General features: G+C 39.3%; 1 protein-coding gene across 1 annotated transcript; it reads right to left on the bottom strand.

Annotated features, from left to right (window-relative positions):
* Positions 1-22415: 22415 nt before the first annotated feature.
* On the bottom strand, positions 22416-27130 carry LOC107781534 (ATP sulfurylase 1, chloroplastic). The gene is made up of 5 exons (XM_016602255.2): positions 26431-27130; positions 23790-24195; positions 23273-23533; positions 23099-23185; positions 22416-22835 (listed from the first exon to the last, which is right to left on the bottom strand). The coding sequence occupies exons 1-5, from the start codon at positions 26946-26948 to the stop codon at positions 22698-22700; spliced, it is 1410 nt and encodes a 469-aa protein (XP_016457741.1). The 5' UTR covers positions 26949-27130; the 3' UTR covers positions 22416-22697.
* Positions 27131-27492: the final 362 nt, after the last annotated feature.

Below are 27492 nucleotides of genomic sequence, written 5' to 3'. Positions count from 1 at the left end.
AGAATCTCTATGAAAGATCAAAAAATATACCTATAATGACTACATCAGATACGACTGCTTTAGTCCTACCACGGAAAGAATAACAACGGGCCTAGCCTCCCCCTCTAGGATGACCTCTACCCTCTTGTCCCCCCACCTCTAAATGGTTGTGCAGGTGGTGTAGCATTTGGCATGGGAATCATAGCCTAGTTACCCTACTAAAGTACACACATCCGAAGCCTGGGACTATCTCTTCTCATATGCCTCAAATCACCGCACTTAAAACAAGCTCTCTACGAATGTGGCTGCTGAGACTGATCCTGCCCTGAACGAATGGAACACCCACTGTAATAACTACATGCGAAAGGTTCATTGAAGGATGACTGTCCTAGACAAGTGCTCTAAAATCCATGGCTAGCAAGAGCACCACATGAAACCTGAAGTGTTTACTGTACTTCCCAGCTGACACAGCCTCTATCGTAATGACCCTTGCCTCTAGAGTAGGCCCCACTAAATCCTCTAAAGCAACGAGGCTTCTTGGCATCTCTGTCCTCCCTCTCCCGCCTACGAATAAGCTCTAGTTTCCTATAAATCTCCACATCCTTATGTAAGGTAGTCTCAGTTTCCATCTCTCGTGCCATCCCGAACCTAGGTTGTAGCTGAGTCCCTTAACAAACCTACGGACCCTCTCCTTATCATTAGAAACCAAAAGAAATGAACAGCATAATAACTCTATAAACCTCATTGCATACTGGGTCACGATCATATCCTCGTGGCACAGATGCTCGAACTCACTGCGTAACTCATCCATTCGAGTCAGTGGAATAAACTCCTCCAAGAAAAGAACTAAGAACTGAGGCCATGTGAGTGGTGTTGCGCCAGCTAGCCTACTCGATTCATAAGTCTGGCACCACCTATATGCTGGCTCTAACAACTAGAAGGTAGTAAAGTCAACCTCGTTCGTATCCAACAAACTTGAAGTGTGCAAAATATGATGACACTGATCAACAAAACCATGTGCATCCTCAGTAGGCTCTCCACTGAAATGAGGAGGGTGAAGTCTCTGAAACCTCACCATCCTCTTCTGCTCCTCGGCAATCAACGTTGGCCTAATCTCAGGCTAAACAACAATGACTGCCTATACCGATATAACCCCTAGAGTGTGATAACCATGAGTCAAATTCTCCAATGTACGTGCAGCAGGATTGTGGGCTCCTCCCCCAGCCTGTGAAGCAGTTAGAGCGATCAGGATCATACCCGCTTGAGTCAAGATCTCAAACACGCTCAGGATGTGAGCTAAAGTCTCCTAGAGTTTAGGTGTCGCAATAGGTATCTTGGGTGCCTGATATGCTCCCACATGCTGAATATGATCGGGCATCTGCTACTTCACTGGAGCTACTGGTGGATCCACACCAGTTGCACTAGCAGGATCCCTACATGTGGTACATGCTCCACCTCGGGCTTTGAACCAGCCTATCGCGACTCTAACAGGGGGCACTATTGCCTGCTCAGCTGCTCCAAAAGAATGTGTTCTCACCATCTATAAGAAAATAGAATAGTAAAGTTTTAAACTTCAGGATAAATAAATACGTACGATAAAGAATTAAAGAAAGAGAAGTTTTAGTAATATTTCGGTACCCTATAGAAGATAAGTACAGACGTCTCCGTACCAATCTACAAGACCCAACTAAACTTGCTCATGACCCGTAGAACCTATGAACCTAGGGTTGTGATACCAACTTGTCACTATCAAACATCCCACCAAAGGTCATGATGGCACTAACCTCCAAGATTAGGTAAGTCAATAATACAATAATATTTTAAACAACTGGACAATATATAATATGTCCAAATTAACATAATAGTACAAAATAAGCTAATACATACATACCACAATACCAAAATCAGACAACCAGGTAGTACAGAGTCATGAGCTCAAAAATCGAATATAAGAGATGTCTCGATAGTATAATACTGTCTGAATGTATAAATAATAATATAAAGATTAGGAAAGGGGACTCTAAGGATCCGTTGTCTCCAATGCCTGGATCTGCACAAAAATATGCATGAGTATAGTATGAGTACGGGACAACGTGTACTCAGTAAGTATCAAGACTAACCTTGACGAAATAGTGACGAGGTTCAAGTCATGTGATACTCACTAATCAAAGAACCTGTGATATATATATATATATATATATATATATATATATATATATATATATATATATATAATAACTTTTGACAAGAATATAACAAGATGCAATATCTTCAATAATCAAATCAAGAGTTATCAACTCAGCATAGATAAATCAATCTTCACAATCGAGTCATCAACAAATAACAGAGGCATAGAGTAGTATGTTAGAATTCAACATAAAGGCATATAAAATGCATAATAAGGCACAAAGGATGCACTTGCATCGTCAAAACATCCACCTTTATGCTCAAAACTCACCATCATTGGATTCTATATCATAATATCCGAACATCAGTCAATTTACCACAATTCGCGTGTACGCCATCAAGAGAGAAACATAAGAGGGCGACCCTAGGGGGATGGATCCAAATCCACATGTTGCACAATATAACATACTTGTGCAAAACAGTAACAATATCATCATAACTGCACGACAAAGACCTCATGCCACAATATCATCAACACCACAATATCTGCACAGACAAGACCTCATGCCAACACCAAATCAATTCGCTCATTATGTCCATATGTGCCAGAAACACAACATTCCAAGATACCAGTTTATCATAACGAGACACATGCTCACAATTCATCAATATAGTGCACCAGGACATAATTACCATAAATTGCGGATGTGTGCTCAATATATGAAGTATGATCATAGCTAAATTAATTATAGCAACAATTCCACAATAGCCCATCTTGGCTAATTAGGAGATAAAAATCCTAAATACTATCTCTAGCATGAAAGGATAAATTCACGCGGTCATACAAATGAATAAATGTGTATTATAGAAAGAACACAATCAAAATAAGGCATAATATGAGCCTAAAGTCTAATCCGATCATACATCACACATAGCACCCGTGTATACACTTGACACCTCGCATACACATCGCTTTTAACATATTACAGTAAAACAAATAGGGTCAAATCATAAGGGTTCCCTCACACACGAGTAGGCAAGATAATTACCTTAATAAGCCCAATTCAACCTCCTAAAACCGCCTTTCCCTTAGAAATCAGCTCCAACTAGCTAAACTCTAGCCAAAAATAACTCATTAACATCAAATAAAGCTATAGGAATCAAATCCAAACAATAAAGCTTCAATCTTTATTCAATTCCCAAAAAGTCAACAAAAGTCAACCTGGGCTCACAGGGTCAAAACCCGAGTCAAGGGGTAGATCCCGACTACCCATAATCCCATGAGTCTAAATATGTGTTTATATTCCAAAACCAAGTCCAAATCATATCTCAAAACTTCAATTTTTCTCTCTCTAAAGTTGTAGGGAATTTCATGTTTTGGGTGTTAATAATCCATGTAAATTCTTGAAATAATACCAAAAATGATTAGAAATTACTTACCACAAAGTCCTGTATGAAAATCTCCAAGCTAAATCGCCCATCTCCTAGTCTAAGGTTCAAAATATGTAAGAATGGGCTAAAATCCCGAAATACAAAACTTAAATGCATTGCCCATGGGTACTCTTTGCGAACGCGGCACGTGCATCACGTTCGTGAAGAAAAATAGCTTATGCCCAAAAAATAACTCTTCGCATTCATGAAACATCCCTTACAAATGTGATGACCAGCTTATCTCCGCTATGCGATCGCGACCAGGCCTTCGCGAATGGGAAGGCCAATCCTCCAACTCCTAGCTCTCAAATGCAAATGCGACCCTCCTGGCGCTAACGTGAAAGACCAACCCACCATCCACCGTGAACGCAAACCCCCAGGCGCTAACGCAAATAAGAAATCCTCCCCAACACCAAATCCTTCATTGTGAGGTGATACTTCCCTCGCGAACGCGATGGACACCATAGACCATCAAAATCAGCGAACTCCAAATATGCTCTAAGTGATCCAAAACTCACTTGAGTCACTGGGGATCCCGTCCAATCATACCAACAAGTTCATAAATGTAAGGCCCTGTAAAATATTACTTAAAACCTGGGGTTTTGTGGTGCCGAAGTAGAATTACGCAAGCTCGCCGCGGTTCGGACTTTTTGGGTTGAACAGTGCGTTAGGAGAGTTGAAGAAATTTTTTGGAAGTACAGGGCACTTCTGCGGCCCATTCTGCGGATCGCAGATCTGTCGTAGAATGAGGCAAAAATCTGGGTAAATGTTTGGGCGATTATGAGGTCCATATGCGGCCGCATAATTATTTTGCGGGCCGCATAACCCATCGCAGACCCAATACAAAAATATTCTGGAAGGTAGTTCTGCGATGCATTATGTGACTGCAGACTGGTCGCAGAGTGAGGCAGGGGTGCCCATTTCTGGAGGGCCATTATTCGGCCCATTTTGCAGACCGCAAAAATGTTATGCGACCGCAGATCTGCATTGGGGCTTTATTATTTTCTAACTTTTTAACCCGATCCTATATCGATAATTAGACGTGAGGGACCATTTCTAAAGGGGATATCTGGTATTTTTAGAGAGAGGGAGTGGCCTCGAGTGAGGTGAAGTTCCTAAGCTAATTGTTCCTCCAAAATCTTGTCCAAGCTTTGAAATTCAACAAGAAAGCTCACTAGGCCTTCAACCAAGAGGTAAGATTCTAGGCCTAACCCTCAATTACGAAATTTTATTTGGGAATAGGTAATGGGGAGGAAGGTTTTGAGGATGAGAGTTGTTTATTTTACATGCATGTACCATCAAGGGTAGTGGGAAGGTAAACTTTGGGTAGTGGGATAAAACAATCCACCATAGGAGGACCTTGAAACCTTGACGCACACCTAGTGTTTGATAAAATACTCAAGTGAGCTGGAACTATGAACTCCTTCCTAATTTGTGTTCAATTTTGCTATATCTCTAGATAGATCGAAGTGGCTAAGATTTTCAGAACGTTGTAGTAATTTAAAAAGCTCGAGGCAAGGTATGTTGGCTAAACTCTTCTCTTAGAATTGAACCCCACAATATCCTTGTAAGTCCCATGATGCTTATTATAAATTTATTATTCCAAATAAGCCTTGGGTCAAAATAAATATGCGTTCAGTATGTATTCCAAAGATTCTTGTTATGTTGAGTCACTGTCGAGAATGTGGTTTAAGTATGGGCAGTGTGTTATTACGTTATGATTTAAAAGCATGTTTCTAATAAAAGCTATCATGTCAATTGTGTAAGAAATCACATGTGCCTAAGACCCTAAATTTCTCAAATATGTGTTTAAAGTATTAATTAGAAAAGCCTTGTTGTTGATTATCCATGATTATATTTGAAAGTGAAAGAAGAGAACATGAAATATGATGTGCGGCCAACGTGCCAAGAATAATATTGCGTTATGGCCAATGGTGCCAATAAAATAAATGACATGTAAAAGAATATGAAATGAGTAGTAAATCCTTTTAATAATAAATGCCTTGGGAGTATCATTTTAGTCACCGAGGAAGGGTAGGTCGGAACAACCCCGAAACTACACGTACCGGTGTAGGAGTGATTGAGGGATAAATCCCTGTGTTAATGTAATAAGACTGTTTCCCCTTATATGGGATGAGATTGGTATGTTTAGATATTTCCCCTTAAATGGGATGAGATTATTTCTAGCAAGATATGATGTGATGTCGACCCAAACGGCATTGTGGTAAGACGGCTTAGCCGATCGGGCTGAGATCGGACGCCATGCCGCGCACATGTTAGTATTGTGAGTGTATTTCTCAGGGTGAGACGGCTTAGCCGGTCGGGATGAGATCGGACTCCGTGCTAAAAGACGGTGGTGTATCGGTGCTAAAAATCCCGCAACTTAAATTACTGAAACTTACTTGAAATTTACCTTTCCCCTAACTTGACACCTTGATACTGTTTGAGTCTCTTATTGATTTCATGTTTTATTCTCCGCTTACTATTACTCATTCTATTGAGAGGGTTTTAGTTTTTACATACTAGTACTATTCCATACGGACTAACGTCCCTTTTGCCGGGGGCGCTGCATCTTTAATGGATATAGGTGGTACCATGGCAGGTGGTATTGATCAGTGATAGCAGCACACCCTCTCCTCAGTTGACTTGGTGAGCCCCACTTCATTTCGGGGTCTCGTATCTCTTATCCTTTGTACATAGCGTTTTGAGATATAGTCGGGGCCTTATTGCCGGCACTGTCATAGCAATCTTTCATGTAATCGTATCATCTGTTCCACTTTAACTATGATTGTACAATTTACTGTTTTATAGATTTGTTAATGACGTAACTAATGGAAATGAACTGGTGTTGGTCACATGACCTCTTACTGTCTAATTAATGAAATATATTCTTCTCTTTATTCATGGGTGAGTTGGGTAGAAGGTATTGTACAGGCTTGCTCGACTGGAGTATCTCGGTTGAGCATCGGTCGCGCTCCCCGAACCTATCTATTGTCGGGCGTGACAATAAACACTACCCAAACCTATCCAAAGCCTTAAAACACATATGATAATATCACATCGACGAATCAAAGATCAAAACACAAGCTTAACTTTTTTTTAAGTTCAAGAACTTCTAAACTTCCTTCAATCACTTCGATCCACCCCATCGGTGAAAAATCGTAATATGCCCTGAGAAATTCCTACCAGCGTGCCCATTATCTAATTCAAGACTAACCAATCCAGATAATACCTAAGTTTTACACACAAATTCCAAATGACAAAATGACCCTATTTCAAGTTCTAAAACAACAATCTAAATCCGGTAACATCAAAGTCAACTCCCGATCAAACTTATGAACTCTTCAAACCTTCAAATTGCCAACTTTCGGCAAATAGAGCCAAAAATTCCAAGGCACCTCCAAATCAAATTCAAACATACACCTAAGTCCATAATTACTATGCGAACTTATCAGAATCATCAAATCACCAATCTGAGGTCGTTTACACATAAGTCAAACCTTGGTCATTACAACTTAAGTTTCCAATAATAGAACTAAGTAGTCTAATTTACTGCCAAACCTTTTTGAAACCAAGCCAAATCCCCGCACATCACAAAATAAAAAACAAGCATACGAAAAATATCAAATAGGGAAACAAACTCGAATATACAATAAAACTGGTCGAATCATTACATATGCATTATGACTTTTGAGTATAGTAGATTTTGATATTCGAGAGGTTCGGGAGTAGTTTGGAAGAGTAATTCTCAATTTGGAAGCTTTAAGTTTGAAGAGTTGACCAAGGTTCGACTTTTGAGTAGACAATCTCGGATTGGTGATTTGACGGTTCCAGTAGGTTCGTATAGAAATTTTGGACTTGGACATATGTTCGAATTTGGATTTGGAGGTTTCTAGAAGGTTTTGGCTCTATTTGTTGAAACATGGCAATTTGAAGCATTGGAGAGTTTATAGGTTTGATCAAAAGTTGACTTTGGTGTTATCGGACTCCGATTATGGTTTTGAAACCTTGGATAGGTCCTAATAATTTATATGAACTTGTGTGCAATGTTTGGTTGCAGTCCAGAATGTCTAAGTGTGATTCAAACGTGTTTGGCGAAGTTGGAATGTTTGGAAGTTAAGGAATAGATTTTGATCTTAGATTCTTAATTTTGATGTTATTTATGGTGTTTTCGGGTCTTTGAATAATTTTGGATAAGGTTTTCGGACTTGATGATATGATTGGATGTATCCCATGAGGCTCGGGTGAGTGTCTGGGTGATTTCGGATCATTCTAGGGTTGGCTTTAGCTGCTGGTTTTTTTGTGTCTTTGGTGTGCGTCATGATCGTGGGAGGTGTGTCGCAATCACGAAGAGTATTTTGGACCTAGGAGCCTTTGTGATTCGTGATCGCGGGAGGTGCACCGCATTCACGTAGGGTGCTTGGTGGTCTGGAAGTTTGGTCTTCATGGTCGCGATAGGTGCATCGTGTTCGTGGAGGTTGCTGACCAGTGTGCTTCACGTTTGTGAGGGATATGTCGCATTTGAGAAGAAGGTCTAGGTTGACAGTACAAATTTTTGTTTCGCGTTCGCGAAGGGCTGAAGGTCGCGAACGCAATGAAGGATTTTCTGTCAGGGGTAGTTTAAGTCCAAATTTTCAAGAAGAGGTTCATTCACTATTTTTTACTTGGAGGGTACAAGAGGCGAAGATGTTTAAGAGGGATTTCATTTTTACTTTGAGGATAAATGATTTCTACCTAGATTTAATTATATATCTTGATTTTTCATGAATTTATACATCAAAAATACGAAATTTTAAAGAAAAATTTAGAATGTTTGTCTACAACTTAAGAGGTTGAATTTTGGAGATTTGAGGGTTGGTTTAGACTTGAGTTTGAAATCTAATGATATATTTGTAATCGTGTGGTTATGGATGATCTATATCGATAATCAATTTCATATTTCGGGCTCGGGGCTCGAGGTTGACTTTTTTATTTGGGTTAAAAATTAAATCTTTTTTATATGAAATCAATTCCTAAGGCTTGTATTGAATCATTTAAGTAATACTTGACTAGATTAGATTCATTTGGTGGTGGATTTGAAAAAAAAAGAATTTTGGAAGGTTGAAGGTGTTCTCTGGAGAAGAATTATTTGCTACTTGTTACTTGATTTAGGTGCCACGTATATGCGACACGGCAAGTGTATATGCGTTACTAGGTTATGACATTAGCTGGATAGACTTAGGTTTATGAATTGCCTTATTTGGACTATGTGAATTTTTATCCACGTTTCGTTGATTCTATGATTACGTGATGAAACTTAATCATGATTTGAGACCATGTTAGGGTTATGAATTTTTGATTTGGACATGACAGACTTCCTTCATCGTGTTGAGCTTCCTAATTTAGTCATAGTCATACAAATACCTTACTTGATTTATGATTTAATGGCTATTGGCTTACTTTGTTCTTGTTGATATCATGATTAGACTTAAGAATGTTAAATAATCATATTGAATTGTTACAAAAAGTTAAAATACATGATTAGCCATACCCATATATTATTCATATAAATATGTTTTTCACATTTTATTATCTAATTAGTGAATTAAGTTGAAATTTGGGGTATGGTTGAACTCGTATCGGAATGGGTGTTCAGGTTTGGTAAATTTTATCGGGTTCCGTGGTGCAAGCCCGGGGTTTGACTTTTTAGTTTTTGTTAAAAATTGAGGCTTTATTATCCAGAATTTATTTTCTATGAGTTTTATTTATGGATTAAAATTATTTTGGCTAGATTTGAGCCGTCCTGAGGTTGTTTCACTTGAGAGGGCTATTTTAGAGTATCGGCCTAGCTCCTTTGAGGTAAGTATCTTGCCTAACTTTATGTGGGGGGAAACTACCCCTTAGGATTCGAGTCTTTGGTGCTAATTATGTCATGTGAAGTTCGTGTACGCGAGGTGAGGAGTACGTGCTCAGGCTTATTTATGGAAAGTTGACCTTTTAGGGCTCTTTCGTTCTTATGCTCATTATATATGAAGTTGTTTTGTTATGTTAAGTTCCCCATTTACTAGTTTTACCTCTACGGGTCTTAATTGGAATTAATTGCTTTCGTGTTCCACTCTTATTGCCTATTTGACTCTTGTGTGCCTTAACTGAAGTTGTTGCCTCTTCGATTGCCATGCTATCCTTTCCTAATTGCTTATCCTTAATTGAAATTATTATTATCTCTTATGTAGTTGTCTATCCTTAATTGAGGTTAGGATTATCTTTTCTGTTGCTTATCCTTAATTAAATTTGTTGTATCTCTTTCGTAATTGCTCAACCCAAAATGAAGTTTAGTTATCCTTTATCATAGTTGCCTCATCGTTATTTGGAATTATTGACACATGTTATTTCCCTTGATGTCGAATTGTACTTTTATGGAATCATTTGTTGCATATTATTTATCTCTTGTTGAGCTATTCTTATTGAAACTAGTATTCCCTATTGTGTTTATTCTTTGTGAGCTCGTTCTACTGCTTCTTTGTGATCCAAAGCTCTTGAGTTGATTTACTTGCCGTATTCTCGTGCTATTATTGTTGTTGTTGCTGTTGTGCACAGTTTGTTGAGCCGAGGTCTATGCGCAATTGTGGTATTAAACTATTTAGATGAAATGTTGTGGAATATGGGCACATGTTGTGAAAGTCATTCTATTATGATGTTGTGTGTTTGGCATGTGATATTGTTGGGGGGTTTTATTCGGGTGTTTGCATGAGATTTCTGACGTGCTATTGTTACTATTGATATTTGCACATGCGGCGTGATAAGGCGGGCTATATATGTGGTTTTGCGCATGTGGCGAGACAAGGTGGGAATATTATTATGTTCGTACGGCGAGACAAGGCGGGTATTTACTTTATTATTGCGCACGTGGCGAGATAAGGTGAGCTATGTCGGGAAATGATTTGTATAACTTATGATGGCTTGGGGGCATTGTTGTTTTTGATATTTGTGTAGTGGCGTGCCTAACTTGTGTGAGTTTTACCTTGTGCAAATTGTGGGGATCGTTTATTATGTGCCATTCATTTTCTCTACTCTTATTCGTTGGCCCGAACTGTGATAGAACACTTGCACAGGCATACACGTACTTTACCCTATCAGTTTAAGAAGATGAACACTGATGCCATTGATCATTTGTATGTACTCCGTCTAGTTGTCTTATATGTGAGAATTGTTCTATTGGCATATGAGTCGTCCGTGCAGTTATCAGTTGTAATGAGGGCACAAGATGCCAAGTGATTAGGGTTCATGAATTGGGACCCGTGAATTGTGTGAGTTTTGAGGTTTGGTACCTCGTGGAGATTATTAGATAAATTTAGTGTGAGAGCGGTTACTTTTATTGAGTTGCTACTTATTTTTCCCTTATTTGGTTCCACCGGATTTAAACTGTGTCGAGCTTACTCTACAGTTCTATTACTTGTTGTTTCTTGTTGCTAATTGTTGCTTCTAGTTCCTCTTGTAAGCATTGTATTATTGTTGTTATCATGCCTAGCTTTATAGAGATATGGTACCCTGATATTTCTTCACCTATACTTGTCCAGATTATTTAGTCCAGTTGGTGTCTTGATTGTCCCTCGTCACTACTCCACCCAGGTTAGTTTTGATACTTACTTGGTACAACTGTGGTGTACTCATACTATAGTTCTGCACATTTTGTGCAGATCCGGGTATTTCAGAGTTGGTAGACCGCTATCTAGCTATACGGATCTTGCTGTGGAGACTCAAGGTAAACCTGTTGCTGCGTCCGCAGGCTTTGGAGTCACCTTCGAATATTATACTTGCACCGTTTTATCTCTATTTCGAAATAGTTATATCTAGAGGGTTTTGTTTCCTAGAAAACTTAGTAGAGCTTATGACTTGTACTACAGGTTTTGGGATTGTATAGTTTTGTATAGAGATTTTTATTTCGTATTTGTCAGTCGTTAGTTAAATATGGTTATTATTCCAGTAAGTGTTAACCTTACCTACTCCTAAGATTAGGTGCCATCACAACATCCTACGGAGGGAAATTTGGGTCATGAAAAGTTGGTATTAGAGCCCTAGGTTCATAGGTGCTACGAGTCATAAGCGAGTTTAGTAGTGTCTTTCGGATCGGTACAGAGACGTCTGTACTTATCTTCGAGGGGATACGGAACTACTAGGATAGTTTCACTTCTTTCATTCCTATTGTGCGAGTTTATTGGTCTCGGAGTTTGAGCTTTTATCATTCTATTCTCTCACAGATTGTGAGGACACGAGCTGTAGTTACTAATGACGCTTCCCCCGGAGCAGGTGTCGCTAGGGGCCGGGGCAGAGGCCGAAGAGGAGAACATGTCGCAGCTAGGACACTTACCAGAGTAGCAGTTGAGGAGACGCCAGTATCTCCGGTTGGGGGACAGGTACCGGAGGTTCCTGTTGTTACCCACGGACTCCAAGAGACTCTAGCACAGTTTCTGAGTATGTTTGGTACATTGGCTCAGGTGGGGTTGATTCTGGTTGCACCAGCTACTTCACAGACCAGGGGAGGAGCTCAAACTCCCGCCGCCCTTACTCCAGAGCAGCAAGTCCACATTGGTCAGGTTCCAGGTGTCATGATGACTCAATCTGTGGTCCCAGTTCAGCCCATGGTCAGGGCCGTAGCATCTGAGGAAGAACAGCTTAGACTTGCAAGGTTCAAGAAGTATGACCCTCCTACTTTCAGTGGTTTGGCTTCAGAGGGTGCACGGGGTTTTCTAGAGGAGTGCCACTGTATCCTCCGCACTATGGGTATTGTGAAAATGAGTGGGGTTGCTTTTACTATGTTCCAGTTTAAGGGAGAGGTATATCAGTGGTGGTAAGCATATGAGTTGGGTAACCCGACTGATGCAGCTTCACTTTCATGGGTTCAGTTTTCAGAGATGTTCCTAAGAGAGTTTGTTCCTCAGACCCTTCGGGATGCATGGCACGCGGAGTTTGAGCAGCTGCGATAGGGGACTATGTCTGTGTTAGAGTATGTCGTTATATTCAGTGATTTGTCGAGACATGCACCTACTTTGGTCGTTACAGTTAGAGAGAGAGTCTATAAGTTCATTGAGGGGCTCAGACATGATATCCGGTTCAGCATGGCTTGGGAGTTGGAGTCAGATGTTCCATTTCAGCAGGTGGTGTAGATCGCCCGCTGATTAGAGAGCATGTGGGACTAGGAGAGAGAGGATAGGTGGGGCCAGGAGAGAGAGGACATACGGGGTCAGGAGAGAGAGGACAGGGAGGCTAAGAGGCCTCATAGACCGGAGAGATCTATTAGTCCTTATTTTAGAGGCAGGGTACGGTATGGTAGAGGTTTTGTAGGTCAGCCAGTTTAGTTTGAACTTCAGGCTTCGCATGGTGTTTCAGGTACCCATCAGTCTCAAAGTACTTGTACCGCACAGTTTCCACAACCACGTCAGTAGAGAGGTTGCTTTGAGTGTGGAGATACCAGCTACATGGTGAGAGATTGTCCCAGACTCCGGACAGATGTGTCAAAGCAGGGTATTCAGGCTATGAGTTTGGTTCTGGCTGCTGATATCCCTACACCGTCAACTTAGGGTTCAAGTCAGGCGAGTAGAAGGCACCCAAGAGGGGGAGGCCCAGGCCATTGATGTGCTTTCTACAGTAAGGCTGAGGCCGCTGCACCAGATGATGTCATACATGTATGGGTTCGATTTGTTATAGAGGAGCATCATTCGTATTTTGTTTCAGTACTGCTCATTGGGGTGAGTCCTCCTATTTTGCTTCACATATGGGTGAGTTTCGTGATTTTGTACTCTACTTATGTGTTTACAACTGTTGGGAGGTTCTATAGTGGTAGCCCATGTCTATCATTTTGATTTTATTCATTATTGAGAGTTATGAGACTAGGAGTGACTTTATGTTCCTCATTTTGGTAGTTTTGATATGATTTCTGGGCAATGGGTTACGACTTGTGATTTATATATTTTACCGGTATGAGAGTTCAATATGTGTTGTGATTTTGTCGGCGGAATTGAGTTAATGGAAGGTTTCGGTTGGTATGATGTGTATGCTACTTGTGATTTAGAGCTTAGGATGGGATCTTCGCGTCTTCATGTGATTTGATTAGGATGAGATCCTAGTGATTAATTCATGTGCTTTGATTCTTCCTTGTTAAATTGATTCGTAGTATGGTACAGATAGGGAGTGTTGTCTGTCGGGCTTATTTGATAGTTGCTTCATGTGATTCTTTGTATATACAGTCATGTTCGTGCTGTGCTTATTGAGTTCTAGCTTGCGAGGTGTGTGCCCCGATGGCGTTAGATGTGACTTGTTGATTCGGGTGAATATTTACGAGGTCTTCATGTTTCTTGAATCGTTTTTAGTGCTATGAAGATTTGAAACAGGGTTCTAACGAATATGAGGCTAATTATCGGTGCTGGATATGATTATGGGCAACTACTGTGGCTAGGGATGTGGTTATGGGCATATGTGTGGTGTATTGCATCATGTGGTTGTACCTTGTGGGTGTAGGCATAAGTTGTTGCAGCTGGTTGAGGCTGATACCGGGTGTGGATGTAGGAATCGGGTCTTTTGGAGATGATCAGATGGTGAGAATCTCAGTTCTAAGGCTTATTGGTATTGGTGGAAGGAATAAATTTCAGTTGAGATGGTGTCATTGGGCTTATGTGGATTGGGGTGACGTGGGTGTATGTATGGTAAGTTCACTCAGTGATTTCATGACTTCGGAATGGTTCCTGACATGTTCGAGGATGAATGTTTGTTTAAGAGGAGGAGGATGTAATGACCCGACCAGTCGTTTTGAGTATTAGCGCTCCGTTCAGAGGCTTAAGGCCTCGAGCAGCTCAGTAATATGTGTTATGACGTGCGTGCGTAGTCGAGTTCGAACTTCGGATGATTCGGGATTGATGTGGAAGAAGGATTCGTGTTTTAGAAGCTTAAGCGGTAAGAGTTGACAGGAATTTGACTTTTATGTAGACGACTCCGAAATAGTATTTTGATGATTCCAATAGCTTTGTATGGTGATTTTGGACTTAGGCATGCGTCCTAATTTGGATTTGGAGGTCCGTAGAGTAATTTGAAGCATTTCGGCAAAATTTGAAAGTTGAAGTTTTTGGAAGGTTGAAAGGTTTGACCGAGAGTTGACCTTGGTGATATCGGGTTGGAATGCGATTCCGAGAGTTGGATTAGCTCAGTTATTTCATTTGGGAATTGCATGCAAAATTTGATGTCATTCCGAGTTGATTTGATATGTTTCGGCACGAGTTTTGGAAGTTGGAAGATTTGAAAGTTCATAAGCTCGATTTATGGCGCGATTCATAGTTTCGACATTGTTTGATGTGATTTGAGACCTCGAACGGGTCCGTATTAGGTTATGGAACTTGTTGGTATGCTTGGACGGGGTCTCGGGGGCCCCGGGTGTGTTTTGGGCGAGTTTCGGATGATTTTATGCTGGTGATCAGGTCTGTTTCTGGTGTATACGCATCTGTGGATGTTTGATCACAGATGCGGAGCCGCTTCTGCGAAGATTATGTCTCTTCTGCGATGTTGAGGCTTGAGGGGGGGACTTCAATTTTGCATAGTAATTATCGCAGATGTGATGGCCACTTTTGCGGCCCATTGATCGCAAATGCGATGATGTCCGCTTCTGCGGCTATTTGTGCGCTTCTGCGGAGTTGCAGGTGCGACTCCTTCTTGCGCAGGTGCAGACACTGGGCTGGCTAGTTGGGTTCGCAAATGTAGACCTTTTCTTGCAAATGTGAGGCCGCAGATGCGACGTTCCTGTTCGCAAATGCAAAAAAGTCTGGGCAGAATCGCATATATGTCGAGGGTTTGATATTTTTAACATATTTTGAGTTCTAGACCTCGATTTTGGGAGATATTTCGTGGAGTTTTCAAGAAATTCATTGGGGTAAGTGTTCTCTACCCGAATCTTGTTATATTCCATGAATCCATTGCTATTTCCATCATCTAATTAGTGAATTAAGTTGGAAATTTGGGGAAAATTTGTAGAAACCTTTCAAAATCTAAAATTATGATTTGAAGGATGAATTGATGTCGGAAATTGAAAATTTTGGTATGGTTGAACTCGTATTGGAATAGGTGATTGGGTTTTGTATATTTTATCTGGATTCGAGGTGCAGGCCCGAGGTTTGACCTTTTAGTTTTTGTTAAACATTGAGGCTTTATTATCCGGAATTTATTTTCTAAGAGTTTTATTTTTTGGATTGAAATTATTTTGGCTAGATTTGAGCCGTCTGGAGGTTGTTTCACTTGAGAGGGCCATTTTAGAATATCGGCCTAGCTTCTTTGAGGTAAGTATCTTGCCTAATCTTTTTGTGGAGGAAACTACCCCTTAGGATTCGAGTCTTTGGTGCTAATTGTATCATGTGAAGTCCGTGTACGCCAGGTGACTAGTACGTGCTCGGGCTTATTTGTAGAAATTTGATCTTTTTGGGATCTTAGGTTCTTATGCTCATTAGATATGAAGTTGTTTTGTTATGTCAAGTTCCACATTTACTAGTTTCACCTCTACGTGTCTTAATTGGAATTAATTGCTTTCATGTTTCACTCTAATTGCATATTTGACTCTTGTGTGCCTTAACTGAAGTTGTTGCCTCTTCGATTGCCATGCAATCCTTTCCTAATTCCTTATCCTTAATTGAAATTATTATTATCTCTTCTGTAATTTTCTATCCTTAATTGAGGTTAGGATTATCTTTTCCGTTGCTTATCCTTAATTGAATTTGTTGTATCTCTTTAGTAATTGCTCAACTCTAAATGAAGTTTAGTTATCCTTTATCGTAGTTGCCTCATCCTTATTTGGAATTATTGACTCATGTTATCTCCCTTGATGTCGAATTGTACTTTTGTGGAATCATTTGTTACATATTATTTCTCTCTTGTTGAGCTATTCTTATTGAAACTAGTATTCCCTATTGTGTTTATTCTTTGTGATCTCGTTTTACCGCTTCTTTGTGATCCAAAGCTCTTGATTTGATTTACTTGCCGTATTCTCATGCTATTGTTGTTGTTGTTGTTATTGTTGTACTCAGTTTGTTGAGCCTAGGGCTATGCGCGGTTGTGGTATTGACACTGTTTAGATAAAATGTTGTGCAATATGGGCACATGCTGTGAAAGTCATTCCATTGTGATGTTGTGTGTTTGGCACGTGATATTATTGGGGGTTTTGTTCGGGTGTTTGCACAAGGTTTCTGCCATGCTATTGTTACTATTGATATTTGCACATGCAGCTTGACAAGGCGAGCTATATATGTGGGTTTGTGCATGTGGCAAAACAAGGTAGGAATATTATTATGCGCGTGCGGCGAAACAAGGCGGGCATTTACTTTATTATTGCGCACGTGGCGAGACAAGGTGAGCTATGTCGAGAAATGATTTGCGATGACTTGTGATGGCCTAGGGGGCGTTGTTGTTGTTGATATTTGTGTAGTGAAGTGCCTAACTTGTGTGAGTTTTACCTTGTGCAAATTGTGGGGATCGTTTCTTATGTGCCGTTCATTTTCTCTACTCTTATTCGTTGACCCGAACTGTGATAGAACACTTGCACAAGCATACACGTACTTTATCACCCTATCGGTTTAAGAAGATGAACATTAATTCTACTAATCATTTATACGTACTCTGTCTACTTGTCTTATATGTGAGAATTGTTCTATTGGCACGTGAGTCGTCCGTGCAGTTATCAGTTATAATGAGGGCACAAGATGCCAAGTGATTAGGGTTCATGAATTGGGACCCGTGAATTGTGTGAGTTTTGAGTTTTGGTACCTCGTGGAGATTATTAGATAAACTTAGTATGAGAGTGGTTACTCTTATTGAGTTGCTACTCGTTATTCCCTTATTTGGTTCCACCTAATTTAAACTGTGTCCAGCTTACTCTACAGTGTTATTACTTGTTGTGTCTTGTTGCTAATTGTTGCTTCTAGTTACTCTTGTAAGCATCGTATTATTGTTGTTATCATGCCTAGCTTTATAGAGATATGGTACCCTGATATTTCTTCACCTATACTTGTCCAGATTATTTATTCCAGTAGGTGTCTTGACTATCCCCCGTCACTATTCCGCCGAGGTTAGTCTTGACACTTACTCGATACCGTTGTGGTGTACTCATACTACACTTCTGAACATTTTATGCAGATCCAGGTATTTCAGAGTGGGTCGACTGCTAGTAGTTGTACGGATCTTGCTGTGGAGACTCAAGATAAACCTGTTGCTGCGTCCGCAGGCTTTGGAGTCACCTTCGGATATTGTACTTGCACTGTTTTATATTTATTTTGAAATAGTTGTATCTAGAGGTTTTATTTTCTAGTAAACTAACTAGAGCTTATGACTTGTACTATCGATTTTGGGATTGTAAGTTTTGTACATAGATTTCTATTTCGTATTTGTCAATCATTAGTTAAGAATGGTTATTATTCCAGTAAATATTAGGCTTACCTAGTCCCTAAGACTAGGTTCCATCACGATATCCTACGGAGGGAAATTTTGGTCGTGACACTAGCGCTCTGAATCATCAACCTATAAATCTTTACTCGCATCGTAATATGCAGACCTTGGGCGAAAGGGACGTCGATACATTTGAATTGCACTGGTATGTAAAGCAACTAAAAGAAAGAACTATAAATACTGAAACTGAAACTGAACTGATAACTCATAAGTGAGAATTGATAACTTATAACTGATAACTTTTAACTGAACTGAATAAGGAAGTGAAGATATGAATACTCCCTCTTCTAAATGATGAACCACCTGTCTATCTGAGTAATAAACTGCAGTCTCGGGCCCAATATATATGTGCACAAACTGCGGTCTCGGGCCCAAGTATACGTATACATAACTGCAGCCTCATGCCCAAAGATGCATAAAGCATAAACTGTTGCCTCAGGCTTAAAAATGCATAAAGCATAAACTGCGGCCTCAAGCCCAAATACAGGTGTTCAATACTCAGGGATTTAAAATCAGGAACTGAGAATCATACTACAATACATGATGCTAAAATACTAAATCATACTAAGATACATGATACGGGAATACTGAATAGGACTACACTGAGATATGTATTCATAATAAACTGAATTTTCATAACTGAGGCTTCAACTTTTTATGACATGCTGAGTAATCTAGACTGAGACTCATGGGCATCAAACATAGGTCTATATTGATTACGTACTGAGCTCACAATATTTAGAATGAAAGTCATGAACTAATTACGAAGCTAGAGAATGGAAGTTCTGCAACTATTCAAGGAACTAAACTTAACTGTATTTCTGAGGTAATCAGTAATGTTGTAAAAGAAATGTAGTGTAGGGAGAGTCATTAACATTCCCAAACATAGAGAGTTAGCCTCACATACCTTGACTTTGGCCTTTTTAATCATATCACAATATTTGTTGCCTCTTTCAATGATAATTTATGGCAATATATATCAAGAGAAACCAATATTAGCATTAATGCTCATGTTTTAGTCACTTAGGCATTTTCTCAAACACTTGGTGACATAAAGCTTCATAGCCCTTATTAATGGTATTTGTACATCCAACAACCCATTCCCTTGCTCCTAGATAATTCTAAAATCTCAAACTGTTATAATCAATATCATTCTTCATCACCTATAAGATAAACAACACTCTTAATCAATAATCAACAATCAACAATCAACAACCCAAACCTATAATCGTCCATGCTTTTCTATCAAACTCATCAACTCATATCTCATGAACTTAGAGTCTATAATCATTAATCTAATGATATAATCAATTAAAGGGTGAAGATATTACCTTTTTAACGTTCAATCCTCTTGAATTCGAGTTTTAGGGTTTCTTTTTTTCAAGAATGATGTCTCAATAGAATATCTAATAATTTGAAGGATTTACCCATGTTAATAAGGTGTTAGAGAATTGAAATTAACTTTGAATCATTATTAGAACTTACCTTGGATGATGGAGGGACCTTGGAGGAAGTTAGGTTTTTGAGAGCTTCCTTTCTAGAGCATTTTTTTGTGTTTTGGGGTGAGGGGAACGAGGTAGGGCTTTTAAAATAGCCCTCTAGGTGTGCGCCCATGTAGCTGAAGGCACAACCGCAAGGGAAGTGGCACTGCCACAAGTGCGTTGCCACGTACGGGATAGCTGGGCGCGCAACTTAGCACGCAGGATGCGCATTGTCTAGTAAAATGCGCATAACCTTTTGCACAGAGATCCATTCGGGCTCCCCAATATATCATTGGAAAGATATTTAAAAGGGATAAAACTTTCATGTTTTAAATTTTCTCAAATTCCTAACATAGTTTCACGAAATCAGGCTAGAAGACAGATATTCCATAAACTTAGTCGATTTTGTCGAATCTTATGCACCCCACTCTCCGTCTTGATTCCAAAACAACTATTTCCACCCATACTCATTCCGATGGAACTTCACATGCTTAAAATATCACATTAATACTTATTTAACACATCTACGCCTAATATGAATTTACGAAGTGTTACAGATTACTCATATTACTTTGGGCCCTCTGAGCTCTGACACCTGCTCGGTTTGGACACCTGGCCAGTGTCCGGCATATGGATTTGTGTTATGAGGTACTGAGAGTAGATCATGAGCATACATTTGCATCCTAGACTTATGCAGTAGCTTCTATATGATCGTTGATTAGCTCATATCATGATTATGAAAAGAATTGAGATAATGTTTGAAAAGCATGACCAAATTCTAGATTTGTTGTGGTTCTACTTTTAGACTTGATTGATGATATCATGCCTTATCACATGTTCTAATTATATTTTCGCTTGCTATTGGACTTTTAGTAAGTGTCAGTGTCAACCTCTCGTCACTACTTCTTCGAGGTTAGACTATACTTACTAAGTACCATGGTTTTATACTTATACTATACTTCTGCACATTTTGTATAGATTCTGAGGCAGGTACTAGTGGTGTACATCCAACTGTTTAGGAGCTTATTTGGAGACTTCGTGTGAGTTGCTTTACTTGATCCAGTCTGCAGCACATGGAGTCCCCCTTTCCTATTTATCTGTCATTGTCTATGTATTTTCTTTTCTGGACAGATGTTGTTGTTCAATTTAGATTTCTTAGTCTTGATAGATGCTCGTGACAATATGACATCGGGTCTTAGGAAGGTTTGTGAGATAGTTGTGGTCGTGTTTAGACCCTATCTTTGATTTATATATATTCATGATGTTGATTTGAGATATATTTCGCTTTCATATTTATAGCATAACACTGTTAATGACTTAAAAATTGGAATCTAATATTGTTTTTGAGTTTTGGCTTGCCTAGCAAGCAGGTTAACTGTCATCACGATCATTGGTGAATATTTGGTCGTGACACTCTCACAAAGTGATTTAGCCCTCAACCCCGCATCATAGCTTCATGATCTATGCAATGCTATAATTTTATGATCTCTACAAATTGTCAAGCTAACAAGAGGTCAATCCATTATCCCCAAGTGGATAAGCAACCGGCATTTACCCATATCAATAAAAATAAGATATGTTGGTCGACAATTGGCAAATTCTTCTTACTTAGAGACGGGGGCGTTTAACTAAGAGAAATTTTCAGAAATCACTATTGTTCAGTGGTTATTAACTTCCTATAGCTACCATATACATAATTACTTCTTATAGCTACTATTCAGTTGTTACGGTAGTGTATTCGTTGTATTCGCGCTGTTGTATTCATGAATACAGCAGCAAAAGCGCCTAAAAATCAGGATAGTCCAGTTGTACGCGCATGTATTCACATGTATTCGCGCCATGTATTCATGAATACAACAGCAAAAAGCGCCTAAAATCAGGGCAGTCCAGCTATACGCGCATGTATTCACATGTATTCGTGCTGCTGTGTTCATGAATACAGCAGTAAAAAGCGCCTAAAACCAGGGTAGTCCAGATGTATGCGCATGTATTCACATGTATTCGCGCCATGTATTCATGAATACAGTAACAGCAATCACCTTAAAAATAGGTATGCCCAGTTGTCTAAGAGAGAGGAAAAACATAAATAGCGTATTTCATGGCTTATAATAAATACTTATTTTGCGACAAAATATAAAAGGTAGTTATAGAAAATAATATTTTAAAATGATTTTGATTTATAATAAATAAGGTGTATGGATGTAAAATTTCCTTTAACTAAAGCTGCCCGTGATCTCACTCCAATCAGTTTGAAGCCCATTATTATAGGTAACGAGTTGTATAAGTATCTTGAAATTTCACTAATCCGAGACGTTTAGAAAATAGGACAAAGAAGTTGACAGTTGCAGTGACCTAAAAGTTGCATCATTAAGCTCTCCTTTTTCTTTTTTCTTTTTTTTTTTGTGTGGCTAACGTAGAATCAATTGACGAGCAATTCAGAGCTAGGTCAAAATTAGTTTACCCTTGCCTTTCTCCACGAAAATGCCAAACTTATAGTTAGAGACAAGATTCAAACTCATGACATGCATATTAAAAAACATTTAGTTAGAGGAAAAATTCAAACTCATGATGTGCACATCAAGTTTACTGATCTTACATTCCACTCTTATGGCAAATGAAAATTATAGGTGAAGGAAGAATCTTTCAACGTCAGGATTATTATAATGGAAATCATTATTGCGGTCAAACCCTTCTTTAAAAAGTGAGAAATCAGGCAGGGTGCCGGTTGTACCCAGTTCGAAACTCGATGGCATTATAGAGGAACCCAGTTAGACTTCAGTTTTGAATTTAATCTCCAGCTTGATTAGCCAACTGAACTAACTTGGTAAACATTGGCGTAGAGTAGAATTTAGTAGGGGTTTTCACAAGTAGACAATAGGCAAGGTCGAGCTAAATTTGCTGACCCTTCTAATGAAAGAATTGAAAGCAGGCCTGCTACATAATTCATTTTCTTGAACCAATACTCTGATATAACACCAGAAAACCTGAAATCCATATTCATGACAGCACAACCTATGATACAACGGCAAACAGATGTGTCGACAAAGTTAAGGTGCCATGTTTGGCACTAATAATTTACAAGATGGAGACACCTTTTCCCACACAATACCAGTGCCTCGCTATTATTATTGTTGTCCTTTGAGAGGAATGTGTACCAAATCAGGAGCCATATTACATTTTAAGGTTCTCCCAAACACATTGGGGTACACTTTGATAATGATGATACTTTCAAACTGGGACAGGTTCAGGAACTCTGCCGTTCCCGGCTGGAGTCAAACTATCATAGTATTCCACCAAGATCTTCCAACCACCAGGGCACATAAAACCATCTGGAGGGCTCTCTTTATTCTTTGCAAGGGATCGCATCTGGAAAAACCAAAAAAATTAGTTGAACAAGGCATAGCTAGTGACTTTTTTTTTATAAGCAGCATATATCCTAGTGATCTGTGTAGCTTCTTTTCCACAGCATACTATATTCAACTCAAACTTTAACCAAAAAGTGGATGCCAAATACTTCTTTATTTCTTCCTATTGCTTGGAAATGGAGAACTTCCCTTTTCTCCAGGAGTATAGAGGAGTGGGGGGTGGGGGAGTAGGTAGAACAGAGAAAGCCAATGAAGAGAATATACCTTGGTGCCTGATATGAAGAGAAAGTCTTGAGTCCTAGAGGGATCAAAGAATGCCATTCTATTCTGAGTCTTATCATATGCAGCCACCTGTCCAAAAATTGAAGGTTCACATTGGCGTTCGAAAAACTAAATGAGAAATGAAGCACTTCACACTACGGGTCATTGTTGTCATACCTTGAAAGGCAAGATATTCAGCCGCTCTAACCCGGGGGCCATACTGAGTACCTTCTTTCCGTGATCTGCATCATACAAATCTCTCTTCTCCAATGGATGGCCCATCCCAGCTGGATCCCGGCCCACAATGTAAAAGTTAGCTCCTGCATTGATGCGCGCCTTTGCGTGCCATTGCACCTCAGTTGGACCAGCATAGTGCATAGGAGATGGAAATATAGAGACCACAGTAGTCTCTGGGTCAAGCACCCCATCTTCAAGTACCTGAGAAGTGTTCATTGTACGAAACAGTTAAGAAGCAGCACTATACTACATCAATCAGAACGATGGCAAGTACTACCACTACACCTCAATCCCAAATTAGTTGGGGTTAGTTTTAATGGAAAAGTAACTTAAGCAATAACGCATTTTAGTTCAGGAAGGACTTCAACAAAAATGGATGCAGGTGAGTGTTAAGTGCGTTCTCTTATAGCAAAAAACATTTGAAGAACAAAACATCTGAATGTCCAAGATCACATACCTTCTCATGTTGCCTCATTCGCCACTGAAGTGGAACATCATCTGCCTTTGTGTAACCTCCCAGAGGATGAAGCAAAAGGACAGGATTCTTGTATCCCATCTCAAGAAGTCGACGACGTGTGTCTGTCATCAATAATGCGTGGCCATTATGCACTGGATTTCTGAGTTGAAAAGCAAACACTGCATCTGCATTGCGCCTCGTAAACTCATCTCGAAGTTCAGCAGGGGAAAGCCGGAACCTGTCAAGACCATCATCGTACTTGATTGGTTCTATAACTTCCAAATCACCACCAATTAGCCAGTTTCCAGCATGAGTTATTGCTTCATCTGCGTAAGGTAGACCTGGGGCAGTTGTTCCCCAAGTTCTGGCTATCCGTTCTTCTTTATTATGCTTGTAGATCTCAACACTAGAATTATCAAATAAAGAAAGTGAGTATTATAAGTGCTCATCTTACATTTGCAGGCAGGTAAACATGCACAATAATTTTTTAGTACAGACAAGGGAGAGGTAAATCAATTTGCTAAATAATCAATTGAGAATCTCCGAACATCAATGCTATGATACAATTCAAAAATGTACAAAGCTTTCACTAAGTAAGCCATAGAGTAGGAAAAGCTTTGGAACACTAGCAGATTACGGACAGCACATTAATGAATAAGAACCAAGATTCAAGAAAATTATGGCATATAGAGAAATTTTAAAAAGATGGAATAAAGAAAAAAGGTGCCTCCTAGCTTTACCACCAGGTCCACCAAAGAATGATCAACATGTTGATTTGTAGAATAACAAAGGGAGACCAACCAAAATCTCGGGTGGGTGTACAAATTCAATATTGGGATCGTTATTCCAAAACTATCACAAATCAATCATCGGGAGCTTTCTTTATGAGCAATTTCCTGACTTTAATTCAATGATCAGAAAGGTCATTGTTCCTTTTAGTATCTCGACGCTCGAATTGAGATAATCTGATAAATTACATACTGTGATGTTAGTTTTGTGGAGATTCTGAGAGATGAACGTAAACCTGGTTGATACTCTTTTTCGTGTACAGAATTGTTTTTACAACAATGGTTGACCCGAAAGAGTACAAGTAGAACTGCACGGTACAAGCATATTTTTTCCATGCAAGTAGTCATGCATAAGTACTCATCCCTTTGACGTGTGCATGAGTGCGTCATTGATGTGGATATTGGTGGATGCTTGACCACAAAACTCCACTCCAAAGCATACAATTATAGGTCTCAGGAAGAAATTCAAACTCAGATAGGGATGTTTGTCCAAATAAGTTTCGCTTTCCCTAGATAAACCAGGAGGACCATATTGATACCTAATATCCTATCCAAGAAACTGTCGTGGGGTAACACATCTGTCCTTATTAAATTCATAGTGAAAAAACGAAGAAAAGTGAACCGAACAGAGTAGGAGGTCATGTATAATATCATTAGTATAGCATGGTGCACACAAAGATTGAGCAAACATGAAACAATTCTTTCCAGATGACAAAAGACACAGATCGGGAGCAACAAACGTTACATGATGTCTATACCACCCATAAGGAACCCAAAAAAAAAAAAAAACTGTAGAGTCATCAGATTTCAGGTAAAGTATATTATACATATGAGTGTATAAAACAAGAAGTTCTAACAACAGAAACAGTTTTGAATGCTTTTAAAGTAGCAAGAAGGTCCTCACATAACCCAAGTGACCCGGAAATATTCGCCTATTAACATAGTACAAAGCAAAGCGTTCCAGTTTTCCTTGGCTATTACTATTATGTTTGTGACATTTAATCTTTGTTTCAAATACTAAAGTGAGAATTATAGTGGATCTTAACTGCCATCTACAAACATAAAAATACTTATGCAACAAGATTCCACACTAATGAATTTTGATGAGTGCCAAGTTCAATTAAAATAATTCATTCATCAAAGCACATAACCAAAAAGACTCCACCTTTTGTTACATATTAAGTGCCATGGCTATTAAAGGTATATGTTTATTCCCTGTGATTGAGGAAAAAAACATCAAATTGAGTTGCTTGCCCCATCCAATCACATCCGAAACACACACGAGGCTTCTGGGACCCGTCCAATCACACCAACCAGTCCCAAAACAAAACACGAATCTACTTGAGGCCTCAAATAACACCAAACAACATCAAAACTATGAATCGCACATCAATTCAAGCTTAATGACTAATGAACTTTTAAACTTCTAAAACTCAAGCCGAACCATGCCAAATCAACTCGGAATGACCTCAAACTTTGAATGCAAAACCCAAATGACACAACGGACCTATACCAACTCCCGAAACTACAATCGGGACCCGATATCAACAAAGTCAAACTCTCGGTCAAACCTATCGACCTTCCAAACCTTCAATCTTACAACTTTCGCCAAAAAGCATTTTTACCATATTACCAATTATTTATTACAAGATTTATCTGTCGCTACCTAATAAATGACCTTGACTCTACAAATTCTTTTACACTTATTTAGAAGACAGAGTTTTGGAGAAATAATCCTATTGAAAGGTTCGACCCAACATACCGCGAAGGTTCTTCTAGCTACATCTAACATCTATATGGACACAAAAGAACAGTAACACATAATAAAACTAAAGTTACCAAAATGCCCTTACTCGTTAAGAATGGCAATAAGCTTATCCTTGTCATCAACAAGGGCAACACTGGAAGACCCACCGATCCTATTCTTATGAGAATCATCGATGGCTAACACAATCGGCACCGACATGTTGACGACTGAGCCGCCGTCACCGAGTCGGAGCGAATTAAAATGAAGAGTTTGGAGGAACTCGGATTCTCTCATGAATCCATTCAACGGGCTGGCCCAGCCCTCGCTGAGCACGTGAACCCATTGGATATCAATCTTTGACAGCTTGATTTGCGGAAGAGACAAAGCCTGTCTCCTCTTCAAATCTCTCTGTGGCTCCTCGACGACGAGGTCCATGAGCTTTCCGCCGTCGGGCTCAATCAGCGGCCCGCATCGGATTCGGGCCCCGGGTACGGCACGGAACTTGGAACGCCACGAATACGAAACAGGGTAATTGAGGGGTAACACGAAATGGGTTTTCTGGGTTTTGGGTAAAGATTGAGATGGACCTGGGGTTTTGAGAAAAAGAGAAGCCATAGTCGCCATTGAAGCCTTAGGCTCTCTTCTTTCTTTTTGGGGGTTTGAAAAAATTAGATGGTTTTATTTGGAGGGAGAGAGAGTTTGGTGGAGCTTTAGGGAATTTAAAAATAATTTTCTTAGACTGATTTGTGTTTTATAATGTTGGAGTGATAGTGAAAGTAAGATAGAGAAAATAAGGTAAAGTGTAAAATGACTTGGAAGTTTTGTTGTTATTTGTAGGGACTTCTTTTGGGTGTGGAAAAGATTTGGGGGGATGAACTTGGACATAATTATCTTGGATTACTGTGATCCAATTTTTCCTTTGATTATGAACTAAATTTATTTTTTGGAAAAAAGACCAATCTATTTTAGTTAAGTAGGCTTAGTATCTTGATTTGGGTTTCTTTCGAAAGACTAACTCAATTTATGCTTGATTAAGAAACTTAATCATGAAATGCTTCTATAAGTATGCAAGATTATGTGGTGCAAGCTAAATTGTGTAGGTGAGTCATGAGTGCTAAGGATGAACGAAGAAAGAAAATAAATTATTAAAGCAATTAGAGTATATTAT

This window comes from Nicotiana tabacum, chromosome 14, assembly GCF_000715075.1.
Source record: "Nicotiana tabacum cultivar K326 chromosome 14, ASM71507v2, whole genome shotgun sequence".
In the NCBI taxonomy this organism is placed as follows: domain Eukaryota; kingdom Viridiplantae; phylum Streptophyta; class Magnoliopsida; order Solanales; family Solanaceae; genus Nicotiana; species Nicotiana tabacum.
The sequence above is the reverse complement of the archived record's forward strand: the minus strand, read 5'-3'. Positions and strand labels throughout refer to the sequence as shown.